The sequence below is a fragment of the Acipenser ruthenus genome, chromosome 14, assembly GCF_902713425.1.
Source record: "Acipenser ruthenus chromosome 14, fAciRut3.2 maternal haplotype, whole genome shotgun sequence".
In the NCBI taxonomy this organism is placed as follows: Eukaryota; Metazoa; Chordata; class Actinopteri; order Acipenseriformes; family Acipenseridae; genus Acipenser; species Acipenser ruthenus.
The window spans coordinates 18,499,283-18,524,090 of NC_081202.1; the positions used below are offsets into that span (position 1 = coordinate 18,499,283).

The 24,808-nt window shown below is 37.3% G+C and overlaps 1 protein-coding gene across 5 annotated transcripts in view; it reads left to right on the forward strand.

The window, feature by feature from the left end:
- The first annotated feature begins 10,038 nt into the window (after positions 1 to 10,038).
- Positions 10,039 to 24,808, forward strand: part of LOC117419693 (filamin-C) — a 53,895-nt gene continuing 39,125 nt past the window's right edge. For 3 of the 5 annotated variants that reach the window (XM_034032696.3, XM_034032697.3, XM_034032698.3), the window contains exon 1: positions 10,040 to 10,881. In XM_034032696.3, coding sequence (XP_033888587.2) covers positions 10,509 to 10,881 — 373 coding nt within the window. In that variant the 5' untranslated portion in view covers positions 10,040 to 10,508. Of the gene's footprint in view, positions 10,882 to 24,808 lie in introns of all 5 variants that reach the window. The other 2 variants (XM_034032695.3, XM_034032699.3) reach the window with 1 other exon arrangement.

Below are 24,808 nucleotides of genomic sequence, written 5' to 3' on the forward strand. Positions count from 1 at the left end.
GTCAATATGCATTTAGAATTACCATTCCAAGAACATATTGCCAAGAGGATAGCATACTATACATACAAACAGTATGTTAAAAAAAAGAAAACAGCAACTCATGAGCAGCTGTCATGATAAATAACCATCCATTCTGGTAGGTCTGAAGCCTGATATTCTAACCAAGCTTTCTCACGTTTACTATTATAACTTTGCAATAGATCTGACTCTGTATGTTTTGTGCTTGGTTCTTATGGGTGATCTTTTCATCTTTATTTTTTATGCTACATGTCAACTGGAAATTATTATGTACTAGGCCTTCTCCTGTGTGTATTGTTTGAGGTTTTCTGCTTGAGTCCCTTCAAGCTATTCTAATTGGGTAGGACATTTCTTTAAGGAAGAGTATAAAGTATATATAAAGCTGGCTCTTTGAGCTAAATATATATATGTTGTTCATTCAAGTTACTGAAAGGATCCAGTAGGTTCCAGCACAAAGTGACTATAGCTCGATGAGAACACTAGCACGCGGGGCTCAACAAGTAAGACTCAGGACCTATTCTGGGTTTGGGATGTAATGTGATACCAAGGACTGCTGGTGTTTCATGGACCATGGGCTAGACATTAACAAGTATGACCTCATTACTACAAATACACAGTCATTGGTTATTACTGTGCATATTTTACAGGCTACACATTGAAAGGATTTGTTTGTTATTTAATTTCTTAAAAATAAATACACACAGTTGTAGTCAAAAGTTTACATACCTCAATGGAAATTTATAATTTCCAGAAATTTCTCGAAAAAAAAAGAATTAGCAAAAGTTTTGCTTTTGTGGATGAGGAAAAAAAGTTACAAGAAATAGATGTCTACAATTATTTATTTCAGCAATTTTTTTGCAAAACTCAAAAAATGCTAATTCATACCCTTTGATGCTATGATAGTATTATAGTATTATCTACAAGGTGCTACAAATTTCAACAAATACTGGATTGTAGATGAACATTCTTAAAGAGTATAAAAGGGTTAGGCATAAGATGATTGCTGTCATTACCAATAAGTCAATATGTGAAAACGTAAAGATCTATCTGAAGACCTTGGGCAGAAAATTATTTATTGTCATAAAGCTGGAGAAGGATACAAGAAGATTTCCAAGCATCCGAGTATCCCAATTTCAACTATTGTTTCTATTATCAAGAAGTACAAGACTCATGGTACTGTCACAACACTCCCTCGGTCTGGAAGAAAGAAGGTTCTTTCACCAAAAACAAGTAGAAGAATTGTGAGGAAGGTTAATAACAATCCGAAATTGACTTCTTTGTTTTCGAGAAATTTCTAGAAATCATACATTTCCATTGGGCTATGTAAACGTTTGACTACAACTGTATAAATATATCATTCCCTCCACGATTCCGTGATCACGGGAAAAATCATGGAATTTGCGCTCTCTCTCTCTCGCAGAATCTTCAATTTTTTGCAAAAAAAATGAAAACTCATTACTATCACTGTACATGTCACTAAGCGCATTCATGCTATTTGTATAGTGAGTAGTGTGGCGGGGTTTCAGTGCAAACTTTAGTTCAGCTATGGAGAGATTCATAAGGCCATCGATGAGCTCTGGAAATAAAAAATATAACGGCAAAAGATCTTTCCAAGATCTTGTATTTCCAGTAAATCCCCGTAATAGCTTCTGTTAAAACAGAAGAAGACCATAACAATGACCATGGATAGACAAACAGTGGCTACTGAAGAACGAAACAAGGTAAGATTATTATTATTATTATTATTATTATTATTATTATTATTATTATTATTATTATTATTACTATTATTATTATTATTATTATTATTAGTATTAGTATTTATTTTTTTAGTCGCAAGTTCAAAGCAAAGCGTTCTGTTACTCCTATGTGAAAGGTCAGAGAAAAACAATTAGGAATTTGCTTGTACTCCCTATATTGCAGGTCCTGAAAGATGTCATTCTAATTATGTATGAAAATACACAAGTCTATCTGTACATGGTGTAGTATGTACATGAATGCGCAAAAAGGAAGGGGGCGGCAAACTATATTATATATTATCCGATTACTTGGGATGACTTAACATTTTTGTGAACTTGTTTTTTAAATCATTACTTTCACGTTTGTTTTGTGGTATGTGATGGTAGCACTTTCACATTGTGGCCTTAGTCAAAGAAACAAAAATGCTAGTTTATCAGCCAATCAATGTCACCTTACTGTTTCAAAGCGCTTGTCACAGCTCCCAAATATTTCGATGTGCTGTCTTGATGTGGATACGTTTTAAAATTACAACATTTTGGTGAACAACAAATGTTTCTAAAAATACCCTGTTACATTTGTACAAAAATGCTCCAAGCCTTGTACACAGTAAACAGTGCATTTGTAAAATTTACCAATGCTAATTTGAATCCCAGTGCACCACTAAAATCTTATTCTGCTAGGCAAATATCATTACTAATGTGATTAACTACAGTCATATGTATTGGCCATAATTGTACTTAATTTCCAGCCTCTCTACCACCACACTTCCAAGTTCAAGACAAATGGGTATATCAAAGAAAAACATTGAGAGCTGTGACGTCCACAGCTATGTCTTCAAAAATCAATATTTGCAATAGATTTAGCCAACCTCACCACAGAAGATAATTCTGAAACCACCTCTAGTGAGGTGCTCTTGATTGGAGATTGGAGAAATACCAACATGTTGTTTGCGAATAGCCAGAAGGTGTCTGTTGAAAGCATATCAGGTGCTAGAGTTCTTGGCATTTCAGCCAACTAAAAAACTTCGTCAAAAAACATAGCAAGGTTTCAACTATAATTATTCATCTGGGTACAAATGACATTAGATATAGAGAATCTGAGACCCTTAACAACACTTTGAAACTCTCTGTTATGAAGTAAAACAAACTATTAGCAAACTATTCTCATTAAACAACTGGCTAGCAGATTGGTGTTCCTCTGAGAATTTAGGGTTTGTTAATAATTGGGAAGGCTTCTGGGAAAAACCTGTGTTTTTTAAGAGAGATTTACTGCATACTAACAAGAGTGGCTCAATCAGACTAGCAGAAAATATACAAAACTGTTATAAAAACCTTTGACTAACTAAGCTTCAAGGAGACTTTATTGTGAATTCCCAGCCATGCATACAAACCCCAGGTTGCTCTATCACTGTAGTATCACTTCCTCATGATCTATTTCCAGCTTTTTTTTCAGGGATCGTGTTAAAAAAAAAAAAAAAAAATTAAATTGACAGCTAGTGAAAATGCTATTAATTCAACAGCAACCTGTTTTCCTGTGGCATTACTGAATACATGATCTCTGGGTAATAAATCTCTCCAAATTAATGATTTTATTCTGGAATTATAAATAGACATCCTGGCTCTGGTTGAGACATGGCTAAAACAGGGCGAGACTGTCACATTTATAGAGGCCTGTCCAAGGCCGGGGTGGTGGCATTGCTACCATTTTTGGTGAGGAACTCGATTTTTACCTAGAGAATACTGATGGTTATACATCTTTCGAACTACTTACTGCTTCTGTAAAAAAACCCTCAATCTATCTATATCATAGTAATCTACAGACCACCCAGACCAAATTACCTTTTTCTCACTGAATTTGCTGAATTATTATCTACAATGACTGTTAAGCATGATAGAATTTTAATATTGAGTGATTTTAATATACATAATGATGTGGAGCTAGATCCCTTTGCTCAGACTTTTAGGTCACTGATAGATTCATTTGGGTTTTCCCAACATGTTACTGGTCCCACCCATATTCATAGTCATACTTTAGATTTAATTCTCACTCGTGGTTTAAATATTCAAAATCTAATAAATACAGATCTTGCACTCTCTGACCACTCAGCCATCCTTTTTTAATTATCACTACCTAGCTCTATTAAAAAAAATCAGTGCGCTTTGTTAAAGTTCGCCCTCATAACTCACAAATGACTGATTTATTTCTGGAAGCACTGCCTACTCAAGCGCCTATCCAAGCAGAATCAGTGGATATGCTGGTGGATTACTATAATACCACTTTGAACACTATTTTTGATACTATAGCCCCTATTAAAAACAAAATAATTACTGTTACAAGATTTTCTCCATGGTTCAATGAAATTACACGTGCACTTAAACGTGCATGCAGAAAACTAGAACGTAAATGGAAAGATATCAAACTGTAAGTCTTTCTTCTCGCTTGGAAAGGTAATATTCTGAAATACAAGGCAGTCTTGTCTTCAGCAAGATCAGTTTATTACTCAAACCTAATAGAAACAAACAAAGAAAAGCCCAATTTTCTATTCAAAACAATAGCCAAACTAACTAATCAACAGAAAGAACTCTCTCTTGGTGCACTACCTTCAGCTAGCAGCGATGATTTTATTAACTATTTCAACCAAAAAAATTATGATATAAGAAATCAGATTTCTAATACTACTGACAACTTAAACAGGTCACTCAGCAATAAAGACACAGTGATTTGCCTGGGTCCTGCTTTATCAGACCACACCTTTGATTCTTTCGTTTTAATCAATCAACCAGATTTTATTGACCTAATTGGTAAGACTACAACCACCACATGTGATTTGGACCCCATTCTTACTAAATTGCTCAAAGATTTTTCTAAAATAAATAACACCGTCTGGCACTGTTCCTGAGTCTTTCCAGGTTGCTGTAGTACGACCACTGCTTAAAAAACCTACCCTTGATCCACAAACACTGAACAATTTTAAGCCTATTTCAAATCTCCCCATCTTATCTAAATTCTTAGAGAAAATTCTATGTGAGAAATTCCAGTCGGGTTTCCACCCGGGACATAGTACTGAAACTGCTGTAGTAAGAGTGGTGAACGATGTCCTTATGTCCGTGGACACGGGTTCGCCTACAGTCCTTGTTCTCTTAGATCTAAGTGCAGCTTTTGACACCATTGACCATGCCACCCTGACTGACCGTCTCAAGCATCTTGTGAGATTGTCAGGCACTGTATTGTCCTGGTTTAAATCATATCTCTCAAATGGGCAACATTTTCTTACTATCTGAGGTTACTTGTGGCCTTCCTCAGGGTTCTTTTCTTGGGCCAGTTTTATTTTCATTATATATGCTGCCCTTGGGTGACATTGTCCGTAGACATGGGGTCAGCTTTCACTGCTATGCTGATGTTACCCAGCTATATCTGTCTCTAAAACCAGATGGTGTCTCTTCTAAAAAAAAATGTGATAAGCTGTCTTGCTGACATCAAGGTATTGATGTCTAATAATTTCCTCATGTTAAATTCTGATAAAACAGAGATAATAATTTTGGGATCAAAAGATTAAAAAAAAACAAAAAACATAGATCTGTCCACCTTCACAGAGGATAGTTTCCCATACTCTCAGAAAACTGAAATGAGGAATCTGGGTGTAATTTTTGACCCTGACCTCTCCTTTGAGCCAGATATTATGCCCTGTTCTCTGGAATTCCAAACTGTTCTGTCATGATTGCAGCTTGTACAAAATGCTGCAGCCAGGGTGCAAACCAAAACAAAAAAAGTGAGCACATTACCCCAGTGTTAGCAGCCCTCCACTGGCTCCCAGTGCTGTCCAGGATTGACTTTAAGGTTCTTCATATTTTTTTATTGTACTAAGTCTACTTCTGAATGTCCTTTTTCTTGTTAAAAGTGCCTTGGGTTGGCTTGCCATGAAAGGCACTTTATAAATAAAATTAGATTTTATTTGATTTTGAATTGTTATGTTTTATGTATATTTTTAAAACTGGCATCCAATAGTCAGTGCTTTAACAGTTTTTTAAAAAGTGAACTTTCTTTGCTTTATTGTATGTGTCTTCTTTGATTTCCATACAATATGGCAAACATGTTTGTTCTTGTTTTTTTTTCAGATTTTTGTAATGTGATTTAATAAAAAAAAAGAATTTAACTGTGACTTTTTCTTCTTTAATACTCCTTAACACCGTTTTTCATTAAAAAGTCTTTGCTGCAGAATTTAACAAGTTCTTTGCTGAAAACACTTGTTCCAGAATTGGTATAACTCAAAGAGGTAATGAAAAAGAGTGCAAAATATTGTTACTGTATTAAGAAGAGTATTTATTCAGTTAAGATTTATTTTTTGTTGGTTTGCTTTGCTATCTCCTAGAATTTCAGACTTGTCATCTAACAGTAAAAGGTGTGACAATCTCACCAATCTTCTGATGAAAGGATGTCCAGAGGATTTAATTGAATTTCCCGTCACCAAGGTTGTGACTCAGAAAAAAAAATCTTTGGGAGGTGGAGGAGGGCAGAAAAACAGGAATGTTACTCAAATAGCACCTCACCAAATATGACAAGGATGACAGAGGTTGAGACTCAGAGACAGTTTAAACATTCAAAACAAAGCTTTTTAATAAACAAAAATACAAAATAAACAGGCACAAGGGCCAAACAAAAAGGCTTCAAAAACACAAACAATCAACACAAAACAAAACTTACAAAATAAGGCTTCCAGGGTGGGCGTTGCCTTCACTGGATTAGCAAAAACAGCACACACAGAAAAACACAGTTGCTTCCTCTCCTAAAACTCTCTCCCAAATGGGTGGCTGAGGCCTCCTTTTATGCCAGGTGGCTGGGTCCTTAATTGAATGATTAATTGTTTGATTGCTCCCACCTGATGCAATCAACCTGGGCAGGGAGGAGAATTTAACTCCTTCCCTGCCAGTATTTCTAAGGGCAGAGCCCTGCTCTGCCACACAGAGTTTACCTTATATCACTTATATCAGTGGTAGAATGTGTCATAATAAAAAAATAAAAAAAAACACTATTATAACCCTCCCCACCAAGGGCAGTGTTGAGTCACATTGTTTTTTTGTTTTTTTTCTTTTTAAATTTAGTCATCGCCAATGTTTTTTATCCCGGTTTTCTCCCCAATTTGGAATGCCCAATTATTATTTTTATCCCGGTTCACCGCTGCAACACGCGTCCTCCAAAATGTGTTCCTGCCAATCCATCATTTTTTACCCTGCAATCCACAACGAAGCCCCCAGACCCATAGTGCCAGAGGACAACACAGATCTGAATGGCTCCACTGCAGACCCGCAGGCGCCCTATCAGCCACAGGGGTCGCTGGTGCGCGGTGAACCGTGGATTGCCCTACCGACCTAATCCCTCCCTACCCGAGCGGTGCTCAGCCAATTGTGCGGCACCCCCTAGGAACTCTCGGTCACTGTCGGCAATGACATAGCCTGCGACGTCCAGGCTATAGGGCGCATCCTGCACTCCATGCGGAGCGCCTTTACTGGATGCGCCACCCGGGAGCACCCCTGAGTCACATTGTTTGCTGTGTGTGTGGTGTGGTGGAGGCTTGCAGCTGTCTGACATACTGCACCTACTCAGTGAGTAAACACAGGACTTCAATTCCATGTGCCACCAATCATCAAGCACATTTCAGGAATTCCAGTACAACATTTATAAACAGGAAACAAAAAGCAAAAACTGTGTGTGTGTGTGTGTTTGATATTTTATCAAGAACTACCACTGTTCAAATCTTAAAATCATATATATATGTTTCAGAGAAGGTAGAACTGCAGTGTACAAAAATGAAGGTTGATAAGAACCTCTCTTTTCTTCCGCGGAACGTGAGCTTATCTTCAAACTTGGAACTTTGGAGCCTCTTGGAATGAACATTCTATTCTGACATCATCTTAACATCATCCTCAGAATTTTTGAAAATCAACAAGTTTACTGCACTGTGTTACTTTTCTTTCTACACAGCTGAAGAAGGGCTTTTGCCCGAAACGTCCTGAAATAAATGATTTTTTAATCATTTAAACTTTTTGTGTACATTATTTTTATTTAATTTTTTTAAGATTTTTTATTCATTCTATCTATCTATCTATCTATCTATCTATCTATCTATCTATCTATCTATCTATCTATCTATACACACAGTGATATGCAATCTAAAATCCACAACAATATTATTTAAATGTAATTTTAATATCTTGAATACAAAACTAAAATACAAAGAAGAACACTATAGCTGCAAATACCAAGTTGCCACTCAGTTCTGTGAATTTAGTAGTAATAGTCAACTGCCAAGAGTAACGGTAATGGGAGTATTACACTATTTATACACTGCAAAGTCACCAAGGGTACTGCTGTGTAACATTAATGAAAAGAACATTCTGAAATAGACAGTTAAGAGTTGTTTTTAAAATAGAAAGTACATTACCTTCATGACTGCCAACCATAGAATACCAAAATCATTAACCATGATGTATGAGTGCATCGGCTACGGCGCTCAAGAAATGCCAGTAAGCTTTATCAGGATTGATTTTCAGTCTGAGTAGATAGATATATATATATATATATATATATATATATATATATATATATATATATATATATATATATATATATATATATATATATATTCTGAATATCTGTTGAATTCCTAATTGGACAAGCAGCTAACATAGTTTCTGTTAATCAAACACAGCACATAAAAGGACTTCTTATTGTCCTTCCATTGGGTGTTAAATTACCTATAAAAACCTTTCAGTTAAGACAATACAATTATAGTTCATCAGCTGAACTTCTGACCTGAATAATAACAGAACTCACATCAGCAGCTTTCCACTCCCTATCTCCACTGGCTTGCTATATTAAAGTACATTTATGGTAGGTTAAGGATACTTGTAATACATATACTAACTTGTATATTATTTTGAAAACTACTACAGCTCTAGTGCAAAATAAACAATTTTTGAAAAAAACATCATGGTAATATTACAATGTTAGAAATAAATAACTGGTTATTTAAAGACTTCTAAATAAACTCAAATTGTTTCTAACAAACAATAATAATGAAAAATAAAAAGGGTGACAAAGCTTTGAAAATGTGCCCCTGTTAAGCTATACAAAATATTTACATTCATTGTTTATATTCCACACTTATTCAGGAAGAGATATTAATTAAAACATATGAAACATGTCCATTACATTGCACATGTAAATGCAACACAATTTATTTTTCATGTTCCCTTTGTATTTGTTTTGAGTATGTTTACTGTCTGTAACACATTCAATAGCCATTCTGTCTTTATCAGTGGCAATTAAAGCAAAGTACAATTAATTATAGGCCTGAAAACAACGGGTAGTGACCCAGCGAAGAAAAGCTAATTGTACTTACTGCTTAATCTCCTACCTAACTCATGTACCCTAAAAATGCTGAATACATTACTGAATTAAAATACTGTTTTAAATTACCCCATATAATATAGACCAATTCAAAAAAAGTCGATTAGCTAGTCTAAAAGAATTAGCTAGAAAATAACTCAACACTAATTCATAAGGTATTCTTCTTAGCTTATTCACCTTCCCAAAAACACTTCTGACCTTTCTCTTCAGAAATTGCAGAGTCATGAAGTACAGTATTCATCACACACATTGTTTACCAGGGCTGCATTTTTTTTTTTTTTTAAGTATTTTTTCATTGTAGGGTGTTACATAACTTTGGATCTAAGTAATTGCTCTAACGTCATAGTTTAATAAATGGAGCTACCCGAGTCCAAAGGCTATGTATGACCTCATAGCTAAAAACTCTCTATTCTGAGGGGAAGAGGGGAACCATAGGGTATTGAAACTCTCTTCTGTGTTATCGTTTCCTGGGTCCAGAATAGCGGATGATATCATTTCAACGGGGCATCCACTGGCTTAATTTATGTTCTTTACTCCACAGGGGGATACTATGTTAATCCGACCTTGTAATGCAAGTATTTAAAATTAAATCACAGTGGATCAAAGCCAAACAACATAACACAATTCAACAAAATAAACTAATTGAGTGCAATTGTAACCCTTGACTTCTGTGTTAATGGCAACAACTGAAAACTCCAGCCCCCCAGATCCTGATTTGGAGTGCCTAAAAATAAAGCAAGTTGTCACAACACATTGTAGTCGAGCCAATCCCTGTCCCTGCTATCCTTAGCACCCAATCAGCATTATCTCAGTAGGATTAGAAAAATACTCATCCTTTAGTTGTATATGGTCATGGCAGAGGCATTCCAGAGAATCCTTCCCTCTGACGTGCTAAGGGGTTCTCAAATCTTTTTAAACCCCCGTTTTGCCTTCCTCTTCATTTAGTGACAAGTCAACAAGTCTCTTCTAACTCAGCTGCACTGATCTCGCATTATTTTCTACTTCACGATCTGCCGTCTCTTTTTGAAATTTCCTACCCTGCTTCGAGCTGTCTATTAAGAACCAGGTAACATATTTCTCACAAGTTTGTCAATTAAAAAGAGTACTCGCTGTTTTCAAACGAAACTTGGATTCCTTAATTTATCATTCTGCTGACAGATTTGCTTGGTTTGACAAGCGCGATCATTTTAGCAAGAAGCTGTGACTTTTTTTTTTTTCTTTTTTTTTTTTAAGCTTTAAAAAAAGTTTTCTGAGTGGCGCGCGCCTGGCACTGCCCTACGTGCAGTCGATTTCACACTGGCCTCATTGATTGCGTTATAAAAAGGGGCACATAGACCGAAATCATGATGAGCAATAACACATACTACGACCAGCAGCAGCCTCCGTACTACCAAGGCACCAATAACGGGGAAGATCAGGAAGAGATGCCTGCCACAGAGAAGGACCTGGCCGAGGATGCCCCGTGGAAGAAGATCCAACAGAACACCTTCACCCGATGGTGCAACGAGCACCTGAAATGCGTCAATAAAAAGATCAACGATCTGCATAAAGATCTGAGCGATGGGCTAAAGCTGATCGGTTTGTTGGAAGTCCTGAGTCAGAAGAAAATGTACAGAAAATACCACCCCAGACCTAACTTTAGACAGATGAAATTCGAAAATGTTTCGGTGGCACTGGAGTTTCTGGATAGAGAACATATCAAACTGGTCTCTATAGGTAAGAGATGTGTGCTTATTTGCTTTTGAAGTGTTGTTTTTCATTGTTTTGCGTGTACTGTCTGGACGCTAGAAAGTTGACATTTTTGTTCATTATTTCACATAGCGGGGAAAACAACTGGGAGGATAGAGGGCGTACTTGAGACAGCAAAGTTCTGTTTGCAAAATAAAAAGGGCTTAGCTGTAGTGTTCATGTAATGTAGTGCAAAAACACACCCTATGTAAAAAAAACACACACACACAGTAATATTTTTTTATTATTTAAGTAGCCTTTTAATGTACTGTGTCTGACTGTATCACGCAATAGTATTTGCTTTAAAGGTAATTGAATAGAACGGTTTAAAGTAATGTGTATTTACATGAATAGTTCAATGATTGTAATTCTATATAAACAATATTGGTTTAAATACAGTGAAATCACTATATTATTAGCATTACAGAGTACACAAGTAATAATGGCCTAGGCCCTACGTTATACATCAAGGGGTGTCAGTGGTGTGGATATAATGCAATTCGAGTAATCTAATTTTGAAAGACTTTACTCATTAACTTATGTCACATTAACTTCAGGGCAAATGCACATTTTGTTTTGTTTATCAAAAACGAATATTGTCAGTGTCGGTAGAACGAGTTGTTTAACATACTGTATTTCCCAGGTGGGGTGGTGCTGGCGAGGTTACACGTTTCGAAATACATGATGTACAATGCATTATCAAAATGTTTTGCGTTAAGTTTAAATTTAGCATACTACTCTTTAATGTAACTAATTTTGACATTCAAATACACAAATAGCATCTTGTCTCTACAAGCTTATTTAACCCATAATGATGTGTACAAAATAATTATACTGTAAATAAAAACACTGCTAGGTTTAGTTTTTTTTTTTTGTTGCATTTAGTGTTTGAATACAACTGGTACACGATATTATATTCTTATGGACAAGTCGGAATAGCTGTTGATTTTATTTTTGTAGTGTGATTCCATTTGTTTTAAGACCTTATCACACTTGTGGACACAAGGCCAATGAACGTAATCCGAATCAAAGCTTAACATTTTGTCCAGATCTAAGAAATCTTTGCTGCATCCTTCTTGTTTCAAACCGTTTCAGACCTTTCAAATTCTGCTACAAACCCATGTGTCTAGATGCAGTGCTTTCCAGGGGGAAGTCCCTTAAAATGCGTGGGATAGAGACCAGTGAACTACATGATAATGAAGATGCATTTAGTGAACTTTGGTGGGAGTTCGCAGTTTGAGTTTGAGTGGGTCTTGTTTAAATGAGGGCCAGCTAATGAAATCCAGGCTTTCGGCATTTTTAGAAAACACTTCACCTGCTGCAAATCTCTACCAGCATGGATACATATTTCTTCATATTGGCCATTAGGAATAGTCCAGTGTTGTTCCATGCTGGGCAATGCACTTTACTATGCTCATTGATTTCCAGCATGAATACCAGCCAGAGCTAGAAAGACTTGAGTGACAATGCAAGTAATTATTATAAAGTTTTGTTGTGAGCAATCAAGGATGTGTCAGGGTATACATATCGGTTAAAAATACTGCTTGTGCCTTGATTTGTATTTATTCTGAGAAATCCATGAACCCATAGAGTTTTGATAGACAGAATTTATTTTGCTACCATACTAAGTTTGCACAATTCTTTTCTAAAATGAAAATCAAACAGCAATGCACCACTAAATGAAGTCCCTGAGTTATCTATGTGAAGCTTTTTTACAACAATAGTTTGTTTTCTGTTTATAAAAACAATGATGTTAACTTAGCACAATGGTTTATGCTTTGGGGATATGTTTTCAGACAGGAAAGAAGAAAGTTATCATGGAAGACCCCTTTGTCTTACAAATCGAAAAATTGTATAATTTGTTTCCGAAAAGTAAATAATAATAAACTGCCACATAGTATACTGGCTACATCTTCTCATAGAGCATTAGGATTTAATAATTCTTCCAAACATATTAAAACCTACTCCATTGTGAAGACAATAATATAATTAAATATACTGCAAGTAATAACACATGTATGACATGCAGGTACAATGTAAGTACCTAAAGCAGGTATGTATGTTCTCAGTGATTATTGTAATCCATGCTACCTGACTCATTTGTTTACTGTATCTACTGTATCAGTGAAAACAGTTGTTTACATGTTTTCACTGATGTTTTTCCTCAAACGTCAGTGCTGTGCAGCTAACATCTTTAGACATGGTTTTTGTGGCAATTTAAGTTTTAACATATTTTGTTCCTGTACCAGTAGATTTTTTTTTTCTTCTCACTGGGCTCGAGGGCAGCCAGTGGAAAGTTTTACAATGAGGGTTGAGATCATTTTGGAATGACAGAGTAAGGGATAGCTTTAATAACAATTTGTAATACAGCGGTCCCACACTATAACGCGGGTCTCGGGACACACACAATATGAGGGTTATAACCAAAGAGCGTTATAAACAGGACGCGTTATAATCAAGAGCCTTATAGTGAGGGAGCACTGTATTAAATATTTTTTTGAATGTGACAAATAATTTGAAATTCTTCTAATGTGAGAAATGTAACAAGGGTGGAAGACAGAAAAGCTGGAGACACACACACACACACGTTTGCATTCCTATATTTGTGTGGACTTCTCATTGACTCTCACTATAATTTGATTTACTATTTCTAACTCGTGTCAGACAAAACTCCACACAGGGTGAAAGTCAACAAAAAACTGAATATTTTGGCACTTTTATTATTTTTTTAAGGCATATTTAGTTCCTAAAAAGGTGTTTTACAAAGTGGGGATGTCTCCACAACATCGTTTTTTTGGGAGTTACTATCTCTGTGTGGACATTTTCTCAAGTGTTGTCCTCACATTGATAGTAATACCTGCCCCCCCCCCCCCCCCCCCCCCCCCCCACCAAGGTCCTGTGTCTCTAACCTTTCTAATGATCACATTCATGTCAATGGCTGCTAGCTGCCGATTTTAGCAGCTGAGCTCAGCATTGCAGCCTGGTGTACTCTCCTCTCCATGTGAGTCTGAGTGACTGAGAGAGTGGGTTAGCACATATGCAGAAACGAGGGTACGCCACAGGATGACTCTGCAGATATGTACAAGCTTTCCAGAAGGATGCCTCACAAAGTTCTTTCCTCCTTGGCTGCACTGCAGTGTCTGATTTCATAAGGCCTCGTGGCTGATGGTCCCTTGAAAAATCCTGCCCAGAAATGTCGGAAACTTCAGTTGAGTAAGATGGACGGAAACATGACTAAGTGATTAGAGCTGAGCAATTCTACACCTGTCTTGACGCGCTCTATAGCTTTTGGGAAGTCACAACCTCTCCTCAAGTCATATTTATGAAAACAATGAGGACCACTTACAGTTTTTTTTATGGTCGGTGTTTGTTTTCTCAATCACTTGACTGTTCCATTTTAAGTACAAAAAAACTTAATAAACTATGAGTAGGTATTCTAATACAAGAATGGGGACCCTTACTTTTCAGTGGAGATTGGCAAGGAGGGCGCTCTTGAATTCATAGTTTTGGGTGTGGGGGGAATGCACTGGCACGTGCCCCAGGAACACTAATGAAGCATGTTATGTATGTTCAAAGATAGGTAGAATAAGCATCCAAGATGCCACACATATCGTGCTAATGCCTGGCTGCTCAGATTGGAAAAGGAATAGCAGTTGGTCTATATGGAACATGTGAATGACTGTTGGATATTGAATGTCTTAGGGTGCTTCCTTTTAGCCCAAGCATGAGTGATTGATATGGAGACAGCTGGACTCTGGTCTCTTTCCAGTAACAGGTGCTTAAAATAGCTCACGACTCAACAGAGTGAGATGCCAGTGGGGCTTGAGGGGCATGTGTTTCTGAAAAACACTCTGACTTTTAGGCCATCTGGTACAGAGCAATTATAGCTGTCGAGGTGAAACCCCTGGTAAAGTCAGTTAAATTATTTTTACGCCAACGAGAAAATGCAAGTGAAAGTCATGATAGGGGGAAAAGATCTTTTAAAAAGTTTTTGCTTTATTGTTTTCTCTGAGGTTATCTTTGCACATTAATCACAAGAACTGTCTGTTAATCACAAGAAAACTTTCTGTTTTTTCTCATTCATTTAATGAAAGGCAAGATAAGGAAAATGGAGGCAAGACTCCCAGAGGGACTATGTATTCCTGATAAGTTCTTGGCCTGTGATAATAAAATCCTTTCTCTTTCAAAGTGCCAGTTAGACTGACCAACTGCCTTGGACACAGACTATAGAACATAGCAGTAAACTTGGCAGAGGTTATACTCTAAAGCTTTAATCATGGTGTTCAGCTAAACATCAGTGAAAAACAAAGATACTATATCATTTAACTTACTGTATATTGATCTACCCAAATAATGCACAACCAACATTGTAGATGAAATGGATGACAATCACATTTTCAGTTTGCATTGCTCTCTCATGATTAAGTTGGTAATCTTAATTCACAGTAACAGTGTATGAAAAAGTACCCTCAGATGTGCTTTAGGTCTCCTGTGGAGCAGTGTGTTTAGGGAGCATAGTGTTGTATCCAGCAAGGGCTATACCTGTATATGGATTTGTATAAGGATTCAGAGTCTTCATGCTTTACATTATTCCACTTCCACTGAATGTTACTAGGTTGTCTGCTAATATTGGAGGTGCGCTCATTCTTTGAGCTCCACAGAGAGACCTGATGCTTTATCATTATTTAAATATTTGTGTTTCAATAGCAGATTTCTGGCAGTGTTCTCTCTGTGCCGAACGAGTTAGATTTCTTTGCAGTGGTTTCTGAAGGAAATTGCTGGACACTCTGCACAAGTTCTCTATAACATGACCCCCAATTGTTACCATGTGTCACGGAGGCAGTAAGCACAGAAAAATGCACATTTGAGGCCAAATATTATCTTCCTAGCATTCAGGACGTGAAATGTGTGCAAGTGGGGTTTAAATTATACAAAATTTACAAGCTACATTTCCCACCCTTTTTAAATTAGATTTTCAATCCAGATCAACCTAAAAGCTATGGCAAATAGTGCAATATTTAGGGAAGCTCCAAACTGTGAAAATATTTTTGCCTTCAACGTTTAATTAATTTGTGGTTAAATTCCAAGGGGTTACAGAACTGGGCCCATTATTGCACACATTGCAAATAAATCTTCACAGGAGGTCGTTTATAATAATTACCCCCACCACCTCCATAGAAAGTCTTGGAAGTTTTCAATGTTTACATCTTGCATGAACAGCAGGCCAGCTTCTAAACCCATGCAAGTGCTCTGATTCATAGCCATGCCTTTGTTAAAAAGGATGGGTGTTTACAGGAAAGTGCAAGGAGGCAATACCATTTTAGGGGATGTGCTGAGTGCAGCTGGATTTTGTGTGCTGTGTTTGTCAATGATGTCACCAGCATACTGATGTCTCCAGATCCTGGTCTGATGGATGGGGACAGCCTCATTCCTTTGTCTTTAGACATTGTTGTGCTACTTAATTGCTGAGAAATGCTATTACATCCCTGTGAAAGATTTAATTTTAAAAATACATTAAATACAACTTTGTTCGTCGACATATGTTGAAACAAATACGGATAACATATTCAGCATTTTTCCCAGGGTTGAGAAGCTTAAAAGAGATTTTAAGTATTAGACACCAACATTAATGACAGACTGTATCCTTAATTGCTGCTTGGTTGAGTGGCGAGGAATTCCCATTTTAGACTTTAAAAAATGTAGCACATCTGTTGAAGGCAGATGTTTTGTTGGAATTGTTGGGAGAGAGTCAATAAATAATTTTTCTGTTGACTTATCAAAAGGCTGATCATTTTCACAATAATTCCAAAGCAGTGCTATACAGTATGTCCCTTTTCTGTGTAAAGTGGTTGTTATTGTTGTTAAAGTGGCAGCTGGACTACCGGCATCTGAAAGACACATATTCCTCCAATAACTTCTAAAATAGAAAATGACTCATTAATGTATAGTCCAGACTATAACAATAATTCACGGGGTGGAACAAGGCCACCTGCTGTGATGTTTTAAGACATAAAGTTAGTAACGTATTACATATAAAGAGAGGCTCCGTCCTTCAAAGGCCCTACGCATATAAAGAGGGGTTCCCTCATTGAGGAGACCCGACAAACAGGAGGGGTTGGTCACCGTCTCTGAGATGACCCGACAAACAAAGAGGGGTCACCATCTCTGAGATGACCTGACATACAAAGAGGCTCGCAAACCAGAAATAAAAACATAGATTAGTAATATTAACACATAAAAGAGGTTATGACTCTTCAATGGCCCAACATATGTAGTAGGGGGGTTCTATCGCTGAGGATACCCAACATACAGGAGGGGGGTCATCGTCTTTGAGGTGACCCGACATACAAACCAGGTCAACGTCGTTGAGGTTACCCGAGATACGAAGAGGCTGGCGAACTGGAAAGAAAACAAGAAGTTAGTAGTTGTTAGAACGTATTGAGCAGGGTGTTCCACCTCTTCAAAAGCCCAACATTATAGAAGGGGGGTTCCGTCGTTGAGGATACCCGACAAACAGGAGAGGGGTCACCGTCTTTGAGGAGACCCGACAAACAAGAGGGGTTCCTCCGCTTGGGGCCCACATAAATAGAGGCATCAGAACCTAAAAGAGAAGAAGACAAAGAATCATGCATGCTAAAGGAGGGGTTTGACCGGGGGTCCCCTCTGACTCACGGAGAACCCTCCTTTACAAGGTAAATGAAGTGAAGTGAAGCTTAACAAAGGGTTGGAGAAAGTGGAATCACTAACCCCCCAGAGGAGACTGATGCAAAGGCGGTTTGAGATTCTAGAGGAGGGAGGAGGAGGAAACGAAAAAACACAAGACAACTAGGTGAAGGTGACTAAGGGTTAAATAGAATAAATTTAATTGGTAGAAGAAGATGATAGGGCGCAGGGGCCTAGTACCGCCCCCCGAACTACACTTAAATGTTAACATCACAAGTAGATCCTGCCTCTCAGTCATCGGTTGTGTCTTCCAGACGTTTGTTTATGAGGTTATTTTGAATCCTGCAGAATACAAAGTACTGGAGTTTAGTGAAATGCAGTATACAACCAAAGACGAAAGCTTTTTACTCCAAATCATTACGTGGTTAATGTTAGATTCGACAGTCTGATTGTCTATTGGTAAGACCATTATTCACGTTTTTGTTCTGTTGTTATGAACAATAGATTACAGTATTTACAACATATGCATCATATTAAACTGTATATATATACAGTAACAAATGTCATTAATTCTACTCATAACAACACACCCTCCTTTAATAATGCTGACTCATGTCTCTAAAAATGTGGGACACACAGGTGCTGGTGGGTATCACATTCTTCTGCCTTGTTGGAAGACAAATGGATATTTCGCTTTAAGGTTCTATCACAAAGCTAGGATAGAGTTTCTGAACACTGTGAGTAGCTCCCCCAGAATAAATAGCTCCCTATAAAATCTATTTTTAAAAGCCTGGGGGCAGATATTACTAAGTTAGTCGCCAGTGTTTATAGACTCCGAGTCGATTAGTTTCAGAGTGTTCTGTCTGCTGACAGTCACATTGCTGGCCTGAAATCCATGACCATGGCTGTTTCCTATTCTCAGCGTTTGAGATAGCATCTGTCAGTCACTTGTGAATCTCTAGTAGGGTTTAGTGCTGTGTTTACAATGCCTGCAGTGATAACCCTAAATCAGGGTAATCGAATTACGGTCCTGGAGGGCCGTTCCTCTCCAGGTTTAACAGGTAAAATTAGATAATGAACTACTTCATGGTATGGATGGAGGTTTAATTGATTCAGTTAAACAATTTAGACTAGGGTTCGAACAAAGACCATGGCTGGAAGGGCCAACTTTGGCCACCCCCTGAAAAAGGGTCTGTTTTAAAAAGTCAAACATCCCTTAAATGTTTGTGTTTTAAGGTAACTTGTGATTCCTGTTTATGAAAATGTTAGAAGAAAAAAAAAAGTGCATTCATTTCTACACACTTAATTTGTTTATGTTAGTTTATGTTTATGTTTATGTGTGACATGTGTGACATCCAGTCAACTTTTGTTTGCAGTGACAATTACATTGGTTTGGGTTGAGCCAGTGGTTTAGGACTAAGATGAGAACATCACAGATTGTCTTACACATTTATAAAGTAGCACTGGTTAATTATTTCTTCATTCAGCTGTTTTGAACAGTTTTATTTTCTGCAGGACCAATCGACCTTTAGCAGTGATTTAAAACCCTGTAAAAAAGCTTTCTGTTTGTCAGCTCACAAGAGAGAGAGAGAGAGAGAGAGAGAGAGAGAGAGAGAGAGAGAGAGAGAGAGAGAGAGAGACCCAGTGGCAGCTGCTGTTGTCTGTTTTCAGCCAGGGTGGGATCAGCTCTTTCTCAGTTGTTTAAACAACTGGACAACAGCTGAGTGAGATGATAAGGAGTGAGCTTTCCATTCTCTACTGACAGAAAAAAAACAACAAGGTTTTTGATACAGGATTTATAGTTGGGAAGACAATGGGAACAACAGCTGATATGCGATAAAAAAGGCCTCCTTTTTAAGGTTTCCTTGGTTAAGGTATATTAACTTAAAATGTATTGCGTTGAACTGAAAATGTTATCAAAGGTACATGATTAAAACATTTATTTTAAATGTATGGTATATATATTGTGCGACTTTATTCTCATGGATTGACTGCCCGAACCCGACAAACATAAGAAATGTACGGAATAAAGTTTTCAGATGTACTAGTCATTTCAGGGGGAAAATGCAGCTGTCCCTGCAAACACTGTAAGCAAGTTCGTCTTATTCTTTACATTACTAAATTAATCCACTTGAACAGGATCATCACACATCTGATTTGGTACGCTGCAGTCAGGTTTTTGTTTAGTCTGATTTAGTAGATGATCCACCTGTGATGATTAACTTCTGATACACTGCAATCAAGATTTGAAGATGTGTTAACTTTAGACCAATCAAGTGGATAAAACCTGCATAATCCACTAGTTAGACACATCAAGTGGAGTAAATCTGGTACACTGCAATTGACCCAATGTGTTTAGAAACGATTTGGAAGGCCATTGCAGATCCAATGCTAATTGCTGACAGGAGTCGGATAAAAGGGAAATAGTCTTTCTGTAAAACAACTACAAAATACATCTGGAGCTGCTTTGGCAATTGATTCTAGTTTGGATTTCCTTACTTTAATATGTCAAACTCTGAACTTTTGAGTATACATCATAATAGTTGTGATGAAAAAGAGATTTACCTATTTCAATATAAACATTACTCTCTTGCCAAGTTGTAACCATGGTTCAAAGCTACCAAAAAGCTAATAAACAAAAAAGAAAACTGTTACAAGCCGTGAGGACTCATTCTTTATGCTACAACATGGAATTCATTGCAAGCCCCAGTTGTTAATTTAAACAAGATCCAGTGCATTCATTGGGAATTGGGAGAGTTTTGTAAATAACTGCTCTGGAAAGCCCCTTGGGCAAGATCATTATTGCCATCTCAAGTAGAAAACAAAATATTGAATACTGTTGTATCTCTGTTCCATGTTTGTTTCTTGAGCTCACACTTTGAATCTTTTGTTCTATACAAGGCAGTTGTAGAAAACCTGTGCAATAACTAATTAGATGGCTTGTTATTGTTTACAAAGTTCTGTCAGGATTATAAAATGTATTAGCTGCATTTGCAAAGTGACGTATATTAATATGAATTCAGCTATATATCAAACACATTTGATAACTACAGAGTCATCTTTACCTGTTTAAATAAGTGAGTGTATAATTTGTAAAAGATGCGCTTTTTACGGGCAAGTATATATTGGTTGCAGCTGCTTCTGAAAAATAATTACTTGGGCAACACATGGTTCAACAATTCACAAACTGCTGACTGTTCCTTTGGTGGGGTGAATAATCACTAGTCATCCCTTTAATAACACTGTTTCGTGACTCAGGATCCTTGAATGAGCTTTACTATGGGTAGACTATCAAATCCCAGGAACTTGACTTGCATACTTTGAATGATAATAAACAGATCTTGTAGGATTTGCGGAAGATATCTTCTGTATTTTTCAATTTGTGTGGGATTTAAACGATTGGACTCAAACCCTTCCACATGAAATAGTTTTTGCAGGACAGTTTGAGTTTTTATTAATAAAAAATACTGTCTGAGTTAGTGGTGCATAATACCAAAGTGCATGGTTGGTCAATTTTAAATTTAATATGATTTTCACAACAGGCTCAATATGGCATATTCATAGCATTCTTGGGTCCTGTTGGGGTGCATCAAGCAGTTTCGGTTGCAGTTTCAACATTTGTCCTGCTGCCATAGCGACCCTGGAGGCCTGGGGACTGCAGCTGTGGAATGTAACGGTCATGTCAACTGGGGAGGAGGAGGGGCTGTCTAGCCGAGGTCAATAAAGGTCAGAGTTGTCCTCATCAAGCAGAGCATTTGGTGGTCTCTCCAAGATTCGGTGTAATGCCTTCATTTTTTGTGTCCTTATTTAGAAGTTACAACTGTGACTATCCCTTGTCCTGTTCTGTTCATGGTCCAATACTCCTTTTTTAAATAAATGTAGAATTTTGTATCTTAAGGATGCTAATTAGTACTAAACTGCCCAACCAATTACTGCACGTTTCAAGATCTTCTTGGGTTATTTTTATGCTGAAACCTTCTGTATTGTTTATATATGTTTTAACAACAAAAACAACCTACCTGGAGAAACACAATCCTGAACGAGAAAAACTGAATATCTAAGGAGTCTGCATTTTATACTGCCTGTACAGCATTTAGTGAATTGCAAAGTTGAATTGGTAACAATGGCCCAGATGTTGGTGGTCTCATTAAAAAAACAATTGGTTTAAGGTGAGCCAGGGATGTAGGAAAACTAAACAGTTTCTTACCAGAGTATACTGGTAATATTTATCAGCTCTACCATTCCTGCGCTTTGGACACCAGAAGATAATGTACATTAAAAGCAAGTGTAACAAACAAGAGATGAGATGGAAATATTGTACATCTTGTCTTAACACATTTTTTAAATAATGATACCTTAGATACCTAACACTCATTTAAGGGGGGTATTTAGAGAGGATAGGCCCAGTCTATCTTTTTGGCAGGTATTAATCTATTGATTTGTCTGGCCCACTAAAAGGTTACCAACTCCTGGGTCATAAATACAGTATTTTTTTCTTGAGTTTAAAATGACTTATCTAATGGGTAAAAATCAGGGCAAGTAAGACAATGGCTTCAGAGCATCTGTTTTCTTGCTGGACCTGCTTCATTGTGTTTTTAATAATCCTGTGGAAAAAGTGAGTTTCAGTGGAGCACAGCCAGCCAGTTGTTTTATTGTTGGAAAGAGCAGTTTATTTTATTGGAACGATACAGTAATGGAATTATAGTCACCTCTGTATGCTTCGAGGGCTCTGTTGAGGAGAGACAGCCAGTGGAACAAGACAGGAGGGTGCAAAGGGCGGAAATCGTCCAGTGCAAGAACTGGAGCTTGATAAGAAGGCAGGAAAAGAAGTCAGGAAACGGCTGCCACCGGACACCCTGTGTGTGTGTTTATGTTGTCTCAGGAAAGTGTCAATTCAGATAAGGTACAGCAATGATAAAGCTAGACTTCTAGTAAGAGAGGGACCCCCAAGATTACTCATTTTCTGGTTGATGGCTGATACTGATGCAATTTCAAGTGCTTTCACAGTTGAACGCCTCTATATTAAAGAATTTAATTACAAACGTTGCTTCAGCAATTCAGGAACAGTGCTTTTTCTTTGCCTGGCTGTTGTACATACTTTTTGTGTTTAATATCGGAATGTGTATATGAAAATGTTGGCACAGACATACTTTTTATGTCGGTGCATTTTAACCTGGGTCCTAGATTACAAACCCTTGTTCTATTTTAGTGAGTGATGAGATGTCAAGGCATCCACTGTCTGTCTTGATATAATGCAGGCGTGTTTATCTGCAATCCTCACATTTCCCTCTGTTATGAAGTTTTACATCTAATCAGCACTGATTTCTAGGAATTGGTTACCCAAGTCAACCAGGCCTGTACATTTCTGGTTTATGTATTGGAATATGGGAACTCAAACATAAAGCTGCAAGTTTGACTTCATTTAGGCTATTTTCACTGCATTCAGTATCATTACAGAAAAAAGGAGATGCTACTGCTTAGATGTAAAGCAGTTGGCAAGCATTTTCTTCTGTAAGCATTTGAAGATTTAAAGAAAAGAACAGCTGGCCTCTTCTAGCTTGCATTCAGGGTTTTTTGACATGAGACTGAACAAGTTAAACAATAGAAATGGCATTTGCTAATAAGACACATGTCATCACAGAGCATATCCCATTTGGTGGAAATGTCAGCCCTTTCCATTGTGTTTACTGTATCTTATTCTATAGCACTTTGGGAGGAAAAAAGATTCAGAGGAATTGATCAATTTTGTTCGAGCTACTGTTTTAAAATATCCAAAGATTCTGCTGGCCTCAGCAGTTTTAAGAAGTAGCATGCAACATTCTTTCTCCTTCTCTCTCTTTCCGTCTTTTTAAACATGATTACAAGCTTCTGTTTTCCCTGGCAACTGAATATAACAACAAACTTCCTCAAAGGATGACCTTGACTTCTCACTACAGTATCTAAGCCCCTTCTTACAGGAATTCACTTCAAAACTAAAAGCACAAAATAACCACCATGGGCACAGTGGTTGCATTGTCCTTGGAAACAATGTGTAACGCTTGTGCTGGAGAAAATGTGTAATTTGGGGATTTTGCTAAGCTCTTTGAGGGGAAAAAAGCATCACACTTTATTCTTGGCTGTTGACAAATGCTAGGGGTCTAGGGAAAATATTGGAATGGATATTGGGATTTGAAAATAGGAGGCTATGTGGTCCAGTGGTTAAAGAAAAGGTCTTGTAACCAGGAGGTCCCCTGTTCAAATCCCACGTCAGCTACTGACTCATTGTGTGACCCAGAGCAAGTCACTTAACCTCCTTGTGCTCCGTCTTTCGGGTGAGGCCTAATTGTAAGTGACTCTGCAGCTGATGCATAGTTCACACACCCTAGTCTCTGTACGTCACCTTGGATAAAGGCGTCTGCTAAATAAACAAATAATAATAAAAGTCAGAAAACTTAACTTGACATACATAGTAATACTGATTTAAATATTTTGATAATGATGCAGATTCTCTCTTCACATCCCAGTTATTCTAATAAAAGATATATAAAGTCAGTTTTAAAAATTATTTATTTAACTTAGTATCTGTACATCCTTTAAACTCCTGATACTGTGTTGGCGCTTCAATGTATAAACAGAAAACCTAAAAAAATAAATAAACTCAAATGTTTTAAGGATTTAAAACACAATTGAAACCTCGGATCATAAGTTCTGAAACAATACATTTAATAGTTTTACACGTACAGTATATTTAACGCTTGTGACACCAATTACCACAATGTTCAGTTCAGACATAAGGAGACATGTTTAACGCCATATTTAATAGTATAATATTTTATAATATTAGTGTGAAATAATGCTGGATGCACACACAGATATGGAGTGCTCTCATTAGGATTTAACAGTGTTTAAAATATAACGTGATTTAATTGTGAATATCAAGGCCATCCCTCTTATAGTGCACCATGAATGGAGATGCTGAGGTAGTCAACTACTCCCTCCTAGCGAGAGGGAGCCCGCTCATTCAGAATTAGTTACAGAGCCCTAGTACCCCTTGCTATCTGATCTAGGCCTGGAATGCAGTGCACTCCATATAGCACTCAGTAACCCAGAGGTTTATTTTGTTTATAGAACACAGCGCGTGTGAAATTCCACCAACTTTACCAGGAGGTGCTTGTTGAATTTGCAGTAAATATCAGTTACTGGGAACAGGGTCTAAAAAAATAAGCGCCCTGATGAAACAGGAAATAGCTGTACAGCAGTGCAATTAAGCAAC